Source organism: Lissotriton helveticus, chromosome 5_1, assembly GCF_964261635.1.
Source record: "Lissotriton helveticus chromosome 5_1, aLisHel1.1, whole genome shotgun sequence".
Taxonomy (NCBI): Eukaryota; Metazoa; Chordata; class Amphibia; order Caudata; family Salamandridae; genus Lissotriton; species Lissotriton helveticus.
Genome location: NC_136065.1, coordinates 1,478,492,504 through 1,478,512,051, shown reverse-complemented (window position 1 = coordinate 1,478,512,051; position 19,548 = coordinate 1,478,492,504). Strand labels below are relative to the sequence as shown.

The 19,548-nt window shown below is 46.8% G+C and overlaps 1 protein-coding gene across 4 annotated transcripts in view; it reads left to right on the top strand.

Moving 5' to 3' along the window:
* The window catches only part of ST7L (suppression of tumorigenicity 7 like), a 1,501,068-nt gene that overhangs the window by 320,242 nt on the left and 1,161,278 nt on the right, over positions 1-19,548 (top strand). For all 4 annotated transcript variants that reach the window (XR_013594902.1, XM_078644468.1, XM_078644466.1 and 1 more), the window contains exon 7: positions 9,168-9,313. Coding sequence is in view for 3 of the 4 variants with exons in the window: in XM_078644468.1 (XP_078500594.1) it covers positions 9,168-9,313 (146 nt within the window). In the remaining variant the exon portion in view is untranslated. The remainder of the gene's footprint in view (positions 1-9,167; positions 9,314-19,548) is intronic.

The window sequence follows — 19,548 nt, the reverse complement described above, 5'->3', positions numbered from 1 at the left end:
GACTCTGTCCCTCACCACCCCTTGTTGTAAATATTCTCGTCTAACACCGTACGGCAAATGAACCTGCCAAAAGCTGCAGTTTGTGTAATTTCTGTTCTTCTGGAGACCACAAACCTCCTGTGGACAAATCCCTGCAGAGCGCACCCCAACCGAGCCTGCTGGCATCAGACTCGATCACTAGATCTGGGGTAGAGCCGAAGATCGCACGCCCGTTCCAGGCCTCCATATGGTCTAACCACCATTGGATCTTAGCTCTCACCTTGGGTGTCAGGGCCACCTTGTGTGAGTAAGGGAACCACTTCCGGAGGAAGTGCGCTTTGAGGCGCTGCAAAGCCCTGTAATGCAGGGGGCCCGGGAAGATGGCCTGAATCGAGGCCGACAAGAGGCCCACCACCCGCGCAATCTGACGGAGGGATACCTGGTGAGTGGCCAGAACACGACGCAACTCTTGACGGATCTTGGAAATTTTCTTGGCCGGAAGACTGAGAGTAGACAACGTCGAGTCGACGACGAACCCCAAGAAGGTAAGAGACTGGGTTGGTTGTAATAGAGACTTGTCCCTGATGATCACAAAACCTAGGCCTTGTAGGAGGGTTACTGCCATCTGAAGCTGAGCCTCCAGGCGACGAGGGCACAAAGCCATCAAGAGGAGGTCGTCTAAATACACAATCATTCTGACCCCTCTGGCCCTCCAAAACTCCACCGCCGGCTTGAGGACCCCGGCAAAACACCAAGGCGCCGGCGAGAGGCCGAACGGGAGGGAGGTGAACATGTAAACGCGGCCTCCCCATATGAACTGCAGGAACTTCCTGTGTGGAGGAAAAATTGGGACCACCAAATAAGCATCCTTGAGGTCCAAGCGGACCATCCAGTCGCCGGGGCGTAAAACATCTCGAAGGAGGTGAATGCCCTCCATTTTGAAATGGCGGTATACTAGCCATTCGTTGCATTAGCTTAAATTTATGACAGGCCTCTTGCCGCCTTCAGACTTGCCTACTAAGAAAATATTGCTCAAAAACCCTTCCGGGTGGCGGACAGAGAGGGAGATGGCACCCATGTGCAGGAGCGAGGAGACCTCTGCATCCACAAGGGTGGCATCCGAGGCTGAAAACTGAATGGGACGAGGAGGGGAGGGTTGCACTAGGGACCCCATGAACTCCATTTGAAACCCCCGCACCGTCTGGAGAACCCACGCATCGTGTGTGAGAGAACCAAACCTTGTAGCAACTTGCAAACCGCCCCCCTAGTTCTGTTGGGGAAGAAAGGCGAACACTCACCAGGGTTTGCACTGGAGGCACCTCCACGGAATCCTCTTCCTTTGCCTCTGGGTCCTCTCGTAGGATAGAAATTCCCATAGCGGGACCAGTCCTGCTGTTGTCCGGAGCCTTTCTGGTTACCCTGTTGTTGACCTCGACCGAACGAGCGACTCCTGCCTCGGCCGGCCCCGCAAAAAACACAAGGAAATACCTTACGGAATGTAGACTGCGCCCTGTCAGGGGGGGGGGGGGGGGGGAGGGGGGGGAGGTCAGTGTCCGGATCACCAGCGGTGTCCGGATCCTTAGGCTGGGTGTTCGGAGGTGGGGGAGGGAGAAGAGGCGCAGTCGGTTGTACTGCCCGACTATCAAGGAAAGCCTGATGTAGGCGCTCAAAAGCATCTGAATCCACCCCTGGAACGCTTAGCCGGAGGGAAACCAACCGAGACGGAGACAGGAGGGGCTATTGAAGTTGAGGGAGCCCCAATGCGCTGTTCAAGGTGCGAGAATGCGTCATTAATGTGGCGGGAAAGCCTATCTTCCAAGGGAGAGATTGCCTGGTCAACAGCCTGATAAATGGAGGAATCGACAGCGTCGTAAAAGGCATCCCCCCAGGGCATCTCTGCAAGGGGATCCTCCTCCTCAGGATATTCGTCGTAATATTCCATGACTTGACGTAGATGGAGGTAGGCCCAGGAATAGCAACTTAAAGGCCTGTGGAGAGCCGTATGAATACATAAGCTGGGTGACAGCTGAATTCAAAAGGCGGTTGGGTAACACCACAATTAACGGGGTTCAAGCCCAAGGGGACAACTGCTGGCAGCAACTGATACAAAACACACACACCCCCTTGCCAAAGCGGCGCTCACCGGTCTGGGCCTTGGCCCCTACACAGCCTAGGACAGGCCAAGACAAGACTCGAGGCGTTTATGGCAAAATGTACAGACTCCTCAACCCTTACAATATTATAAAGATGGGCATCAGGCGTAGAAAAGGTTTGTGAAAAGTATATTTTTATTCATATACCACAAAACCCACAGAAACAGCTAGACCAACATCCCAACTCCTCCAGGACCAACCGTCTACTGCCCAACCACCAAACCCCCACAATTCTAAATGACATCAAACAATTCTAAGAATGACATAAGCATGTTCTACAGATGATCTCACAATATACAGATTGGCAATACAGAAAATCATGGAAATAAAAGAAATAGATGTGGCCTACTACCACATGTATCTTTTTACAAACGAAAGAACAAAAAAATAAATTAAACATCCAAAACATAATCATCAAACTTCTTGGGAATTTTAGAAATCCTCTTGGGAATTTTAGAAATCCTTTTATGAGAGGAGGAATCCAATAGAGAGGAGGACCCTGAGAACTCCTGCATGTTAGGGACAGAAACAGAGACAGGAACAGAAGAAGTTCCTGGACCCTCTCCTGAAACAACAATTTCAGGAGAAACAGCAGCATCAGAACCAGCATCATGGGCAGACCCATCGATAGATACATCTGCAGCACGAGACACCTTACTTTGCAAAAGATCATTCCACACACAACCACCATCCTCATCAACAGCAAAAAAACGTTCTTGCCCAGGTTTGAGAAGAATAACTGAACCCTTGCTCCACCAACCCTTCTCAGAAAGAAAAACAGCAGAATCAGTAACTTTCTCCACCTGAAACGGGTTGGAAAATTTAGAAGAACCTTTACTAGATAAAGAAGGTTTCACCACACGAACCCAGTCACCAACCTTAATAATCTTATCTTTAGACTTGAGAGAGGCATCATGATAGATTTTGCCAGCCAAACGCGACTCACAAATGTTCTGTTTGACCTCACCAATAATGCTACGCATATCGACATCAGCCCTGACACCCTTGACAAAGTTAGGTCTTAAAACAGATTTAGCATGTCTACCTCTCATCAGTAAATAAGGGGAAAACCCTGTAGAAGAATTAGGAGTAACATGGTAACTCCACAGTTTCTCTTTCAAAAATGATAGAACATCCAATTTGCTCTCTAGAGCAGCCTGAATGCCCTCTTTAACAAACCTATTGGCCCTTTCAACTTGACCATTGGCCCTGGGACAATACAAAGGAGTGGTTTCAGATTTTACACCAAACTTTTCCAAAAAATCTTTCATTTTCTTGGAAACAAATTGTACCCCATTATCAGACAAGATGAGATTGGGAGCTCCTTCCAAACTGAAAATAAAACTCAAAAAATCAATGACAGCATCAGTATTGGGATGTTCCACAAAAGTGAAATAAATCCACTTTGAAAAATTATCTATGACCACAATAGAAAACCTTTTCTCCCTACCTAAACACTCAAAGGGACCGGAAAAGTCAATGGAAATCTTATCCCAAGGACCCACAGCACCCTCTCTGAGGGATAATGGTTGAGTCGAAACTTTCCAATGTTTATCAGCTCTAATGCAAACAGAACAATCATCAATAACCTTCTCAATACCAGAATCCATGCCAGGCCACCAGTAAAAGTTCTTGAGGATCTTCTTGGTGCCAGAAATTCCGGGATGACCAGCATGAGCAAGCTTGATAAGCTTGTTTCTTAAATCTTCAGGCGGAATAAACAGATCTTGACGTAACAAAATGTTACCCTCAATGCTCAACTCATCGGCAATCTGAGCAAAACTCCTCAACTTATCCTCCAAATTCCTAATGGGTGGCCAACCCTCACCAACAAATTTCTTGACTTTACTAAGCAGCACATCCCTGTCCATAGCTTCAAGCCAATCCTTCTCAGAAACACTAGATTCAAAGGAACTCACAGCATCAACTAGAGCAACAACACATTCATGCTGATCTAAAATGTCATTACTGTCTTCTTCAAAAGGAGGCAGTCTAGACAGACAATCAGCAGTAAAATTTTTACCACCAGGAATATGTTGTGTTTCGAAATTGTACTCCTGTAGTCTAGCAATCAGTCTGACTAGTCTGGATGACGCCTTACCACTCCTGACACCATCCATCATGAAAACAAGGGGTTTGTGATCGGTGACAAGGATAAAAGGCCTGCCCCACAAAAAACTCTTGAACTTTTCAACAGCCCAAACACAAGCTAAGGCCTCCTTTTCAATAGTACTATAGTGCCTCTCAGCACCACGAATAGCCCTTGAAATAAAAGAAATCACTCTTTCTCTACCATCCACCATTTGAGAAAACACAGCACCAAGGCCCACTGTGCTTGCATCCACAGTGACGAAAGATTTGCCCTGAGGATCAAAAGTCTTAAGACCAGGTGCTCTGGAAATGAGTTTTTTGACACTGGCAAAAGCCTCATCATGAACTTTGCTCCAAATAAATTGAACACCTTTTCTAAGTAGCTGTCTGAGAGGTTCTACCACTAGCGCATAACCTTTAACAAACCTAGAATAGTACTCTCCCAAACCTAAGAAAGAACGTAAGGTATCTTTGTCTTTGGGAGTGCTGATTTTATCCAAGGTATTGACTAAATCCTCTTTGGGAAAAATGCCATCAGCCGTGATACGATGTCCTAAGTAATTCAGCTCTTCAACCAAAAATTTGCACTTGTCTTTGCTGACAGTCATACCTTTAGAGCCAAGAATTCCAAGAACTTTATTAAGAATAACATTGTGCTGATCACCTGTTTCTGCAAAAATCAAAATATCATCCTGGAATGATTGAACACCAGAAATGCCATGAAATAAATTCTCAATAAGCTTTTGGAATACACTAGCGGCGGATGCCAAACCAAATGGCATCCTTAAAAATCTGTATAAACCAAAGGGTGTAGTAAAAGTAGTAAGATCCTTGGAAGAATCATCAAGGAGAACCTGATGATAGGCAGATTTGAGGTCTATAATAGAAAAAAATTTGGCACCATTCACAGCTGACAACATGTCCTGAATGCGGGGTAAAGGATGTGTGTCAACAATAATATTCTTATTGAGAGACCTCAAATCAACACACAGCCTCAAATCTTGGTTCTTTTTGAGTGCCAAAACAATAGCTGACACCCACTCAGAACTATCCGTTGACTCTATAATGCCTTCAGAACATAAGGTATCAAGGTGGACCTTCAATTTCTCACGCATGCCTAGCGGAACTATGCGTACCTTATGTTGAACAGGAACTGCATTTTTCTTTAACTTAATTTTATGCATGTAGCCTTTGACCTGGCCAACAACATTTTTAAAAACATTAGAATGTCTTTTGAGAATCATATCAAGACTATATTTGTCCATGTAGACATTGTTAACATCAAAATCTCTGAGTTGCAGAGGACGTTCAGAACCAGGACACAAAATTACACCTAGTCTGCCTAAATCAAACCACCCAACTATGTTCTTACCATCAATGGCAACGTAAATCTTAGTAAAAATTTTCCTGGATTCAAATTCAAGTGAACTTTCAAAGTAACCTAACATGGTAATATCAAAGTTGCCGAAAGCCTTGGGGTTGATGTCAGATTTATGGAGATTCACGTTTTTCCAATTCTCTTTGAAAAACACATCAGATAAAATGGTAATCGGTGAACCCGAATCAGCCATGGCTTGGAGCAAAACGTCACCAATTAACACAACACCCAAGGGTGCCTTAAACGGTAGATTGATGTTGTTCACAGAATACTCAAAAATATTGTCATAGATAGCTAACATCATATTCTGCAAATCCTCTTCAACAACATCAATATTACTAACCATTGAATTAGAAGATTTTGAAAAATTTTTGGGTGCATGGCAAACAGAAGAAAAATGGCCAACTTTACCACAAGTAACACATTTCTTTTTGATAGCAGGACAGTTGGCATTATTGGCTAAATGTGTTTTGGAACCACACCTATAGCAAGAAAACTTATTATTAGAAACTTGTTTCAAACTCATCTTTCCTCTGTTGGGAAATTGCACAGTACAAACAGGTGAAATAGTTTTGGAACTTTCAGCAGATATGACTTTAGAGGACAAAATGGATCTCTCAACACCTTTGGCTAAATCAATAGCTTCACTAAGTGTCGGATTGCGACACGCCAAAAGTCTTTCCTGAACCTTTTTGGATTCGCATTCAAAAATTAACTGGTCTCTAATACAGTAATCAACAGTAGCACCATAGGCGCAATTAGCAGCTAGAACTCTTAAAGCAGCGACATACTCTTCAATAGTTTCATCAGGAAATTGCTTCCTTTTGTGAAAAGCATGTCTTTCAATAACGACATTAGGCTCATCTTGAAATTGTTTCTCCAATCTGGCTACGGCTTCTTTATAAGGGTTCCATCCTTCACCACCGCCAGTAGGTGGTGGAATGGGAATCAAGTTTTTAAAAATTTCAATGGCAGCAGAGCCCAAATAACTGAATAAGATGGCTTTAAGTCTTTCTGGAGAAAATTTAGAACCATCAATAGCTACAATGTAATTCTCAAAGCTTTCAAACCACTTCTTCCATTCCAATTTAGGCTTACCTGGAATTTGTAGGAAAATTGTGGGTTGATTACAGATTTGTGCATTAGCCATATTCTAAATGAATGGAGAAATGAAACAAAGTCAAAGGAGATACTGACAACGTTAATAGAATATGGTATAAATGCAAATGCGGAAATATGAAGTTGTAAAGCAATCAGGAGCCAAGTTCAAAATATCTGATAAGAAATCACCTTTCCAAAAAAAAAAATTAAATATGAGCTCACGTGAACAAGGAAATGTACCTCAAGAAGAAAAATAATGTTTTAAATGCAATCCAATTTAAAGTGTGCGCACCACTGAAAATGCGCTAAATATGTAACACAGATCTGCAATAATAGTAAAGATGAGGTGAACTATCCACGAAATGGTTAAAGTGTGCGCACCACTGAAAATGCGCTTGCAGTCATCAAGAGGATTGTAAAAGTGTGCGCATCACTGACGGTTAAAAATTTTTGTTTGCGCAAAACGGCTTGAAAAAATAATGAAAGGAGTAAGTGTGCGCGTCACTGATGTAGCGCTGTAATGAAGTATATATAAAGGAATCTCACCACAGTTCCAGTAAGCGTAGTGAAAAACACGCCGACACACAATACCGCTTTGAAGGTTGAAGCGACGAAGCGTGCTTGGTGAAATCACTGGAGCGCAGCGCTGACACGCACGAAAGTGATTGAAGATAAGATGGCCGCCCCACGTAGATGCGTGATGATGTCACTGGAGCGCAGTGTTGAAGCGCACAATGACGAAGAGCAGGCTTGGCAGAGCGCGCTGGAACTCCGAGGCACAGTTGAATTAACGGACAGATCAAAAGTGCCAGGAAGCTTAAAACAGGTACAATTACAGTAAAAATACCTTGTTTGTAGTAGAATTTTCGCCCGAAGGCTAGAATAAATTAAGAAAAATTGAGGAGAAGTCTTTGGGCTTGATCTCTGGATCGTGAAGAAAACGAAGTCCAGAAATTTCAATTAGCCGGCATGTTCAGTGGGTCTTGTTAAAGTTTCCCTCGTCGCCAATATAAAGATGGGCATCAGGCGTAGAAAAGGTTTGTGAAAAGTATATTTTTATTCATATACCACAAAACCCACAGAAACAGCTAGACCAACATCCCAACTCCTCCAGGACCAACCGTCTACTGCCCAACCACCAAACCCCCACAATTCTAAATGACATCAAACAATTCTAAGAATGACATAAGCATGTTCTACAGATGATCTCACAATATACAGATTGGCAATACAGAAAATCATGGAAATAAAAGAAATAGATGTGGCCTACTACCACAAATATCCTACACAGGCGATGGAGCGTGAATCAGTATAACGCAGCAGACGCGGTAATTACATCCGCCCCGGCCGCTACAACCCACACGGGTGTTCGCCTCAGACCGGGAAAGACGCACGTGTGGTGTTTGAATCCCTGAAGATATCAAACACCGACGGCCTCCTGCGTCCTCTAGCGACGGGAGGTCCACAGAAGCCGAGCCAGCACCATACGTGCCACGTAGGGATGAGGAAAACCTCAACCCCGCGAGAAACCTAATTAAACGCTCACGGAGGTGCCGCGCGGCCCCCAAAGGGGGAAAAAAAGGAACAGAAATACCGGAGTATATATGGGTAACGAACGGTGAAACGAACACCTCAGAACATCAAAACAAGCGCGAGCGCGCTGACAACATTGAAAGCTATTACGCCTATGCATTCAGCATCGCAATAGCACAGAATATAACAATAAGCATACAATGAAAATAAATTCCAACTCTAAGCACTTAACAGCCCAAAGGAACTGGAGAGTACTTATCTTTGCTGCGGGGCAGCGAAAAAAAAAGGAAGAATGGACACTAGCAAAGGGCTATATTGGGCTGGTTGCCCCTGATTGAACATTTTCTCTGTTCATGATTGGTTGTTGTCATGATTGTTTTCTTACTACGTTTTTCCCTATGGTTCATGGGAAAAGTAGTTTTTTGTTACCTTTCGTGCTGCTAATGGACTAAAAGTGAAGAAAGAAGGCATAATCCACGCCTCCAGTCCTGACATAGAATTGTTTTATTTGCTTTCTTTTGATTTTTTTTGGTGCGGTGGTCACCATTTAGCAAACATCAACTTTAACTAACTAAACCCAACTGAAGGTTTCTTTCAGGGGATGAATACACATGTCAACCCACGTGCACACTTTTTTTTCAATCTCTCTCTACAGACATGGTGGCTTTCCACTTAAGTTATTCTCTTTGTAGCATTCTCCTTCAGTTTTCTCTATTTCCCTCTTTCTGTTTCTCACTCTATATGTTAGTAGCTGCCCAATAAGTGAGACTATATATTTAACTGATCCAGCTTGTGTATTATAGTGTACACACCAGTTTTCCTTGCACTTAGAGACATCGAGTCATTATATGGCATATGTAGATTGAAACTTCTTCTCTTGGGAGGACATTTTCTCCAAGTCATAATGTTTGCTCTGTTTGTTTTCAATTGAGGTGTCCTACTGCATATCTTCTTCTGGCTGAGGAGGAAGCAACCACTATATCTGAAGCAGAGAAGCTACTGAAGCAAGCGCTGAAAGCAGGGGAAACAATATTTAAAAAATCACAGCACCAGAGTACTCCGAATGAAGCGCAGTACAGTAAGCAACTACTACACATTGTAATGAAAACAAGTCAGATTGATAGCAGTCTGGAGTGAAAGATTAAATTAATTAAACATGGATAATTATGTAAAGTAGATAATTGTTTTAGTCCTCCTAAGTTCTAGTTTAATTTATGCTGCAGAGTCTTTGCATTTTACCTGAACTTAAAGGACCAGAAAGTGGCATCTCACTGATGGCTAACAAAAGTGTCTGAAATAAGTTAAATGTGTGTACCTGACCAGGGTTCATCTGTTACGGTCTGGCTCTCAAGTGTCCTCCCCTCCCCTCCCCCCAAACTGAGGAAAGTCTCTGACAAATTTCACAATATATACATAATTCACGTCTTCATTCCTTTTCTTATGCAGCTATTCTTTCGGATAGTCTCAATCTGCATTTTTTCTTCAGAGCACTTCATGGAGTTTTCTGCCTTATCCACCGTGTTCTTCTAAAAAGATTTTAGGGTGAAAGGGTGTTTTTGGTGTCTTTTTTTATTTTTTATATGTGCCTCAGTTTGTAGCTTTAAATCTATCATTGCCGCTGATAATGCATGCTGATTAATTACCTTAACTAAAGCCTTTTTTAATTTCTCTCATAAACCCTGATAAAATGCAGCTGCAGATTCATCCATCCCGCCTGCCCCAGCCAATAACCACTGATACTGACTAATATAAACAATAATATACTTAGAACCTTGTTAAAGTCCAGTATGCGCTGCTAGTCAGGTCTGCTGTTTGCTAAAAATTGTTCTAAACTGTTAAACAAATGTCTAGGTATTGGAAAGCCAAGTACTTAGATTAAAAATGAATGAATTTTTACTCAAGTACAGTGTAGGAAGGTGGATATCTGACTATGGTTACCCCCAACCTTTTGCCTAGTGTTTCGCTGGTTTTTGACTTAGTTGGCCTGGCATCCTGCTATTCAGGACCCCAGGCTTCCTGCTCTCTCTGTTAAAATGGACTCCATGTACCTTAGGTACATACCTAATTGGATACTGGGTCACCTTATCAGCCCCTGTACAGTGTACCTTAGGTACCCAGGGCATAGGTGTACCCAGGGCCTACCAGGGGCTGCAGCATGTATTATGCCACCCCTGGCTGGCCATCCAAACTGACACAACTGGCTGCTAAGACAGCTGGGGCAAGGTGGTGTAATCACCCTTTGCTATAGATATAGTATACCTATATCTAACCCCAAAATGGACACATATCTTCCTATCAGTCACTCCTATGGCAGGCCTTATCAATCCTGAAGGCAGAGTGCTTGGAATTATGTGAGATGGTACTCTAGCATGAGCTGAGCCTGTCTGCAGCTTGCGGAACCAAGTCCTTATAGCTGTTCCATGATAACGCTATACCATATACTCTTAAGTGCATTATAATCCTCGCGGTTAAATGCTAACTTTGGTATAACATTATCAAAACATGTCGAGTAAGGTGTCATACGAATTGGAATACTACCCCCTCGCCAATTCTAGCGACGGGGGTAGCATCCCACCCTTCTAGAGGGACACGACATGTATGTAACTGAGAACCCCGGTTAAAGATAACTCGAGCCTTTGCATCACAAAATGGATGCTGCCACCACAGACACAAGTCTGACCTCCTGCTGCTGGGAGTCCTTCCAGCGAGGGAGGCTTGGACAAAGGGTTTCCTGCCTTGGGAGGTGCTAGCACCACCCCAGACAGGATTTTGTGTATTGGGTAGGACAGGCCTGAAAGGAATGAGACATGCCTGGGGCACACAAGGTGTCCTGTGCATACACCGGTTCAAACCAGTTGCTGGGGCATCCCTGCCCCAGCTCTGGCGCGAAACCGGACAAAGGATAAGGGGTGTAACCACCGCATTCCTGGTCCGACCCAGAGGAGGGACCTAGTCACCAGTACAGCCCCCTTTAGCAGGATAAAGGTAGGAGCTGGTCCCATTCCAGATTAGTTTATCCTGAACAACTTTACAAGAAGAAACTCTGGACTTCGACGTTCTGCTCCACAGAAGACTGAAGAAATCTCCCTTGTGGGCAAGGAGTGTCCACCCTGCAACTGCAGGCACCATCAAGCGTCCAGCGGCTTCACTTTGTCGTCTTCCCTCGAGGATCCAGACTTCAGAGCCCGACGAGACGCGAATTCCCAGACCTCTCTGACCTCAAATCACATCTGCAGCACAGCTGAGATCCGTGGCTGTGACGAGACACGTGGGACCGGCCATCTTGAAAGAAACTGCACTTAGCTTCCAGCACGACTCCCGAGGTAAACTCGACCAAGTGCTTTGGGGATTGAGAAGCCCCAGTCCCGAGCAGCCCCTCCACGGAAGATCAGCCCTCCAGCTTCCACGAGATCTGCGTGGGGCCCTTCTGCCTGTTTGCTGCTCGACGCGTTGTCTAGTCACTTGCCGGCTGGCTAGTGGCCTCCTAGACGACGAGCTTTGAAATCTTCACTGCTGGTCTGGTTGCTCCAGACTGGCCCTTGCTCCCTTCCAAAAGAGGAGCACCCCGGACTCTCCTAGTCCGCACCAGACACCTTTTCCACTCACCGCGTGGGTTGCCTTTGCCAAGGCCTGTTGACGCCGAATCCGGAACCAACACCGCCGACAGCGAGAGCCTGCGTGGGACAGCTCGTGCCTCCATCCTGGTCGTCGAAGACACCTCCTGGTCCACTTGGCTGCAGAGTCAAGCGTCCACTCTTCACCTGATCGCGACGACGACATCTGGTTCCTTCCTGGTTCCACTCCAGTCACTGGCTAGTGACTTTGAACATTGTCCCCTCTGCTTTCAGGTCTTCAGCATCTCTGATCCACCTTTGGATCACACCGGACATCTTCCTCCTGGTCGCCTGCAGCATCTTTTCTTCCAGGCTCCATAGACTTCAACCCCGGAACCCGACACGACTTTGCACCTATGCACCCGCAGCCCATGGGTGAGGTAACAAGAGCATTTCGGTGCTCAAGGGTAGATTGACTCTCCTAGTGTCCAGTTCCACAGTCGTTTTAGTCCTAACTAGTCAGAATTGTCCGTACTCACCTTTTTCTTGAACTGTACTGTCCATAGATGTTGTTACGCATCTCGCATGTGAGTTCACACTCTGTACCCGCGTCCCGTGGGCCTCCTATTACTTACCTAAAGTTAGGATAGCGTAGTCCCAGCGATCCTACAGCCTCTGGACAGCTCCATTCCTTCTATCGATTTCCTTATACCATTTACTTAGTATATGGTTTGCCGTGCCCCTAGGGCACCATTGTAATTTTGTGCAACTTATCGTATTTGTCCTAAGAGATTGTCATGTGCTTAGCCCTCTGACCTCATAAAGAGTTCAGAGGTGTTTGTTATTAATAAATATATTGTTTATTTTCATAACAACCTGTGTGGTGTCCTTTCATCTGGTATTCAAGGGGTTATATTGTGGTAAAATAGCTGGCTTCACATGCCAAAAGAGTTTAGCCTAAGACTGCTTTGTCCATGCTACCATTAGGATAGCTGGTCTATAAGGTTGACTTACAACCAATCACCATAAGGGTTGTTTGGACTGATACAAGGTGATCACTAGAACTAGTGAGCATCATATATCAGGCCAACTTCTCACATACAGTAGCTTCAACATTATGCTTTTTACTGATTTGTAAACAGCCGCTGTGATTTAGGGAAAAAAATGAAGACAACATATGGCCATAAAGACTTGAAACTTCTGAAGCTATCTAGAGAATATTTCATGTGCCGCAATGGCAGTTGTAAAAAGAACTATTGATGGACAGAATGCAGAATAATGTCATACATTCACCCCAGTACAGAGATCTGGGCCTAAATCCATCGTTTTTTTGCTCACCATGCCATTCCAGTTTGGACCCAGGCATATGCAAATCAGTCCTGACCCTGCGCCCAATGGGAACAGTCCAGCCCGAACTGCCAGGTCCTCCCTGGACTGGAAACAAGCATCCTAGGACCAGTTTCGGGGTTTCACCCCTCTTCAGCCAGGATATCTTGATTCCAGTGGCATGGAGAGCACGGGACTCACATTTGAGCATACCCATCCAAATCGGGGTGACAAATGCAAAAAGAACTATTGATGGACAGAATGCAGAACAATGTCATACATCCACCCCAGTACAGAGCTCGGGGCCTAAATCCATCGTTTGTTTGCTCACCATGCCATTCCAGTTTGGACCCAGCCATATGCAAATCATTCCTGACCCTTCGCGCAATGGGAACAGTCCAGCCCAAACTTCCAGGCCAGGTCCTCCCTGGTCTGGAAACAAGCATTCTAGGACCGGTTTTGGGCTTTCACCCCTCTTCAGCCAGGATAGCTTAATTCCACTGGAATGGATAGCACGGGACTCAAGTCTGAGCATACCCGTCCCACTCGGGGTGACAAATGCAAAAAGAACTATTGATGGACAGAATGCAGAACAATTTCATACATTAACCCCAGTACAGAGATCTGGGCCTAAATCCATCGTTTTTTGCTCACCATGCCATTCCAGTTTGGAACCAGCCATATGCAAATCGCGCAATGGGAACAGTCCGGCCCCAACTGGCAGTTGTATCAAAAGGGGAATAAGGAATGCTGGTATGTAATTTCTGCATACAGCATAGGTTTTACTAGCATTGGAAGTAGGCTCTATCTGAGGTGGAATTTCTGCTGAAGGTGTGCTAACTCTATTTTCACCCACTAACTGATTAAGCTACTCCTACAAAAAAGATCACTCTTTGCAAGCAGTTTAGAGTTCCCCTGATGTATAGGACGGCACTGACAGTGTTGCTGTGGAACACTACAACTGTCTGGATGGAAGTAAAAACAGAGAGCGGTATCGATAAATGAGTTCACTTCTACAATAGGAAATGAGATGTGGATTACCCGGTGTGAAATGCATTGCTGTATTAGCCCCTTGGCAAACCACGAAACTTGCCCGAGAACAGACAATGTAGTGCACACCTCGCTACCAGAAAGTAGAATCTAGTCGTCAAAGCCAAAAAAGGAAGTCCATAGTCTGGTACAAAAGCATTTTCCAAATCGTCAAGCCTAATTGCTGTGCAAGTCATGAGTCTATCTAAAACTGTAGCTGAGCCCAAACCAAAGATCAGTTTACAACAAAACAAGGCTTAGCACTGGAAGTAAGAAGAAAGGAATCCAATGGAACTGAAAAAGAGAACAAGCATTGGAAATGCCATAGGTCTCGCATTAGGAAAGTTTGAGCTATTGGTATTGTAAATGACACTTTTTTTATTTATGTTTTGGTTTTGAAAGTAGCAAAATTAATAGCTTTGTCAGTTACAATGCCAATAGTATAACTTTCGCAAATGTGACACCTATAGCATTTGTAATGCAATGTGTGTTGTATTTACGTGACTTAGATGTATTGATATTACAAATAACAATGGCTTTTAATTTTGTAAATAATTAATACTTAAATAAAAGTTTTTGTAATTTATAATGGCAATAGCTTAAACGTTTGTAAATAACTTTTGTGAAGATTATGTTCAGTGTATTTTATTGTGACGAAAATCCAAGAACATTGCATTTGCACCTACACACACACAGAGCCACACACATATAGATGTGGTGGTGGTGGATCTGGGGGATATGGTGGTGGTGGATGTGGTGGTGGTGGTGATGGTGGATGTGGTGGTGATGGTGGTGGATGTGGGGGTGGATGTGGTGGTGGATGTGGTGGTGGTGGTGGATGTGGTGGATGTGGTGGTGATGTGGTGGATGTGGTGGTGATGTGGTGATGTGGTGGTGATGTGGTGGATGTGGTGGTGGTGGATGTGGTGGTGGTGGATGTGGTGGTGGTGGATGTGGTGGTGGTGGATGTGGTGGTTGTGGATGTGGTGAAAGTGGTGGTGGATGAGGTGGTGGATGTGGTGGTGGATGAGGTGGTGGATGCGGTGGTGGATGTGGATGTGGTGGTGGTGGTGGATGCGGTGGAAGTGGTGGTGGATGTGGTGGTGGTGGTGGATGTGGTGGTGGTGGTGGATGTGGCGGTGGTGGTGGATGTGGTGGTGGTGGATGTGGTGGTGGTGGATGTGGCGGTGGATTTCATGGTGGATGTGGAGGTGATGGTGGATGTGGTGGATGTGGTGGTGGATGTGGTGGTGGATGTGATGGTGGATGTGGTGGTGGATGTGGTGGTGGTGGATGTGGTGGTGTATGCGGTGGAGGTGGTGGATGCGGTGGTGGTGGTAGTGGTGGATGGGGTGGTGGTTGTAGTGGATGTGGTGGTGGATGTAGTGGTGGTGGGTGTGGTGGCGGTGGTGCATGCGGTGGTGGTGGATGCGGTGGTGGTGGATGTGGTGGTGGTGGATGTGGTGGATGTGGATGTGGTGGATGTGGCGGTGGATGTCATGGTGGATGTGGAGGTGATGGTGGATGTGGTGGTGGTGGATGTGGTGGTGGATGTGGTGGTGATGGTGGATGTGGTGGTGATGTGGTGGATGTGGTGGTGGTGGATATGGTGGTTGTGGAAGTGGATGTGGTGGTGGATGTGAATGTGGTGGTGGATGCGGTGGTGGTGGTGGATGCGGTGGTGGTGGATGCGGTGGTGGTGGATGCGGTGGTGGTGGATGTGGCGGTGGTGGTGGATGTGGTGGTGGTGGAGGTGATGGTGGATGTGGTGGATGTGGTGGTGGATGTGGTGGTGGATGTGGTGGTGGATGTGATGGTGGATGTGATGGTGGAGGTGGTAGTGGTAGTGGTGGATGGGGTGGTGGTTGTAGTGGATGTGGTGTTGGATGTAGTGGTGGTGGATGCGGTGGAAGTGGTGGTGGATGTGGTGGTGGATGTGGTGGTGGTGGTGGATGTGGTGGTGGATGTGGTGGTGGTGGTGGATGTGGTGTATGTGGTGGTGGTGTATGTGGTGGTGGTGGATGTGGTGGTGGTGGATGTGGTGGTGGTGGTGGATGTGGCGGTGGATTTCATGGTGGATGTGGAGGTGATGGTGGATGTGGTGGTGGTGGATGTGATGGTGGATGTGATGGTGGATATGGTGGATGTGGTGGTGGATGTGGTGGTGGATGCGGTGGAGGAGGTGGATGCGGTGGTGGTGGTAGTGGTGGATGGGGTGGTGGTTGTAGTGGATGTGGTGGTGGATGTAGTGGTGGTGGGTGTGGTGGTGGTGGTGCATGCGGTGGTGGTGGATGCGGTGGTGGTGGATGTGGTGCATGCGGTGGTGGTGGATGTGGTGGATGTGGTGGTGGTGGATGTGGTGGATGTGGCGGTGGATGTCATGGTGGATGTGGAGGTGATGGTGGAGATGATGGTGGATGTGGATGTGGTGGTGGATGTGGTGGTGGATGTGGTGGTGATGGTGGATGTGGTGGTGATGGTGGATGTGGTGGTGATGTGGTGGATGTGGTTGTGGTGGATGTGGTGGTTGTGGATGTGGTGGTGGATGTGGTGGTGGTGGTGGATGCGGTGGTGGTGGTGGATGCGGTGGTGGTGGATGCGGTGGTGGATGTGGTGGTGGTGGTGGATGTGGTGGTGGTGGTGGTGGTGGTGGAGGTGATGGTGGATGTGATGGTGGATGTGATGGTGGATGTGATGGTGGATGTGGTGGAGGATGCGGTGGTGGATGCGGTGGTGGATGCGGTGGTGGATGCGGTGGTGGAGGTGGTAGTGGTAGTGGTGGATGGGGTGGTGGTTGTAGTGGATGTGGTGGTGGGTGTGATGGTGGTGGTGCATGCGGTGGTGGTGGATGCGGTGGTGGTGGATGTGGTGGATGTGGTGGTGGATGTGGTGGATGTGGCGGTGGATGTGGCGGTGGATGTCATGGTGGATGTGGAGGTGATGGTGGATGTGGTGGTGGTGGTGGTGGATGTGATGGTGGATGTGGTGGTGATGGTGGATGTGGTGGTTGTGGATGTGGTGAAAGTGGTGGTGGATGTGGTGGATGTGGTGGTGGTGGATGAGGTGGTGGATGAGGTGGTGGATGAGGTGGTGGATGTGGTGGTGGTGGATGCAGTGGTGGATGTGGTGGTGGATGTGGTGGTGGGGATGCGGTGGAAGTGGTGGATGTGGTGGTGGATGTGGTGGTGGATGTGGTGGTGGTGCTGGATGCAGTGGATGCAGTGGTGGAGGTGGATGTGGTGGTGGTGGATGCGGTGGATGTGGTGGTGGTGGATGCGTTGGTGAAGTGGTGGTGGATGTGGTGGTGGATGTGGTGGTGGTGGATGTGGTGGTGGATGTGGTGGTGGATGTGGTGGTGGATGTGGCGGTGGATGTGGCGGTGGATGTGGCGGTGGATGTGATGGTGGATGTGGTGGTGGATGTGGTGGTGGATGTGATGGTGGATGTGGTGGTGATGGTTCCCTTCAGGAAAATGTTGAAGACCTTCCTGTTTCAACAGTAAATTAGAACATCTGCAATAGCCCTTCTTCTTAATTCTTTGTAGAAGCCAAAGGCGCGGAGATACTCCTCCGGGAGTGAAGCCAGCGCGGTACAAACTTGCAAATAAATGGTGGATGTGGTGGTGGATGTGGTGGTGGTGGATGTGGTGGATGCGGTGGTGGTGGTGGATGCGGTGGTGGTGGTAGTGGTGGATGGGGTGGTGGGTGGTGGCTGTAGTGGATGTGGTGGTGGGTGTGGTGGTGGTGGATGTGGTGGTGGTGGATGTGGTGGTGGATGTGGCGGTGGATGTCATGGTGGATGTGGAGGTGATGGTGGATGTGATGGTGGATGTGGTGGTGGTGGTGGATGTGGTGTTGATGGTGGATGTGGTGGTGGATGCGGTGGTGGTGGATGCGGTGGATGTGGTGATGGTGGATGTGGTGGTGGTGGATGGGGTGGTGGTTGTGGTGGATGTGGTGGTGGATGTAGTGGTGGTGGATGTAGTGGTGGTGGGTGTGGTGGTGGATGCGGTGGTGGTGGATGTGGTGGTGGTGGATGTGGCGGTGGATGTCATGGTGGATGTGGAGGTGATGGTGGATGTGGTGGTGGTGGTGGTGGATGTGGTGGATGTGGTGATGGTGGATGCGGTGGTGGTGGATGCGGTGGATGCGGTGATGGTGGATGCGGTGGTGGTGGTGGATGGGGTGGTGGTTGTGGTGGATGTGGTGGTGGATGTAGTGGTGGTGGGGGTGGTGGTCCTGTGGGTTCCATAAGGGTTTGTGACAGAGAAAAGATGATCTTATTTCAATAACATTTAAATTCGTGTCTGTATTTGTGTCTAAGACAAATCCAATTCTTCCGGAATTTCGAACATTGAGTACATTACACAACCAACGGTCGAAGCCATCCCGAAAAAAACCAAGCCTCCTGCTGTGAGTTAGAGGCCATTGAGGACCGTGCTGCAGGGGTGGCCTGGACGTCGCGCTCCATGGAAGGCTGAGAAGGCAGGCCAAGCGCCCAACGGGGCATTGGTGCTGTAGCCTGCAGAGCGTTGAGAGGGGCCATAAAAAGAAAGGGTACAGAGAGAGATAGGAGGTAGGGAGAAGGTCTGAGGGGTGAGAGAGAGGCATGGGAGAAGGTAAGAGAGATGGCAGTGACGACGCGATGGAAAAGAGAGATGTCGCCATAGCACCCATCAGCCTGTGCCACCTATAGAGACCCACACACCCATATGTAAAACTGCGCCGCATTACTTAGGAACCTGCAGTAATAAACATGTATGCCTATAATGCTTGCACATATAGAGAGAGCGTTCCATACGAGACCTGGTGTTTGAAAGCACCCTAATAATTTATCAATAAAATAATCATTGTAAAATAACAGATGTTGCTTTTACCACTCACTTTACCAACCTCAGAAGGATGACAGGCTCGGTTACTGGCTTTGCGAATGCTCGCTTTCTTTCTCTCTCTCATTCATGCCATGTTCATGGAGTGAAGCTAGGTAAGTGTCATGTTTGAACAGTAATTCAGGTTTAGCCATTGCAAAAAAGGTCGCTGAAGTTTGGCAAAAAATATGCGGAAGAAAACAATCGAGTATTGGACATCATTTCCGTGATACATAGGATAGACTTCGAGGGAAAGAGAGAAGGTTTAGTGAATCAGGGAATCACGGCAACTCATGCTTAAGCGTTGGTCCGCTCATCGGGGGGTGACAGGTGGGATAAAGGCTGCTAGGTGAAGGGAATTTATAGAAGAGGGAACATATTGTGTAAAAAACACAAAAACGGAGACATTACACAAACAGAAGTAGGAATACAATTGTGGATCCACAGAAGGGCACAGAATAACAATTGACAGAGCCTGCCACCACAGAAAGCACATGCAATGAGCAAATAAAGGGTATACAATAAAACTCTAACACA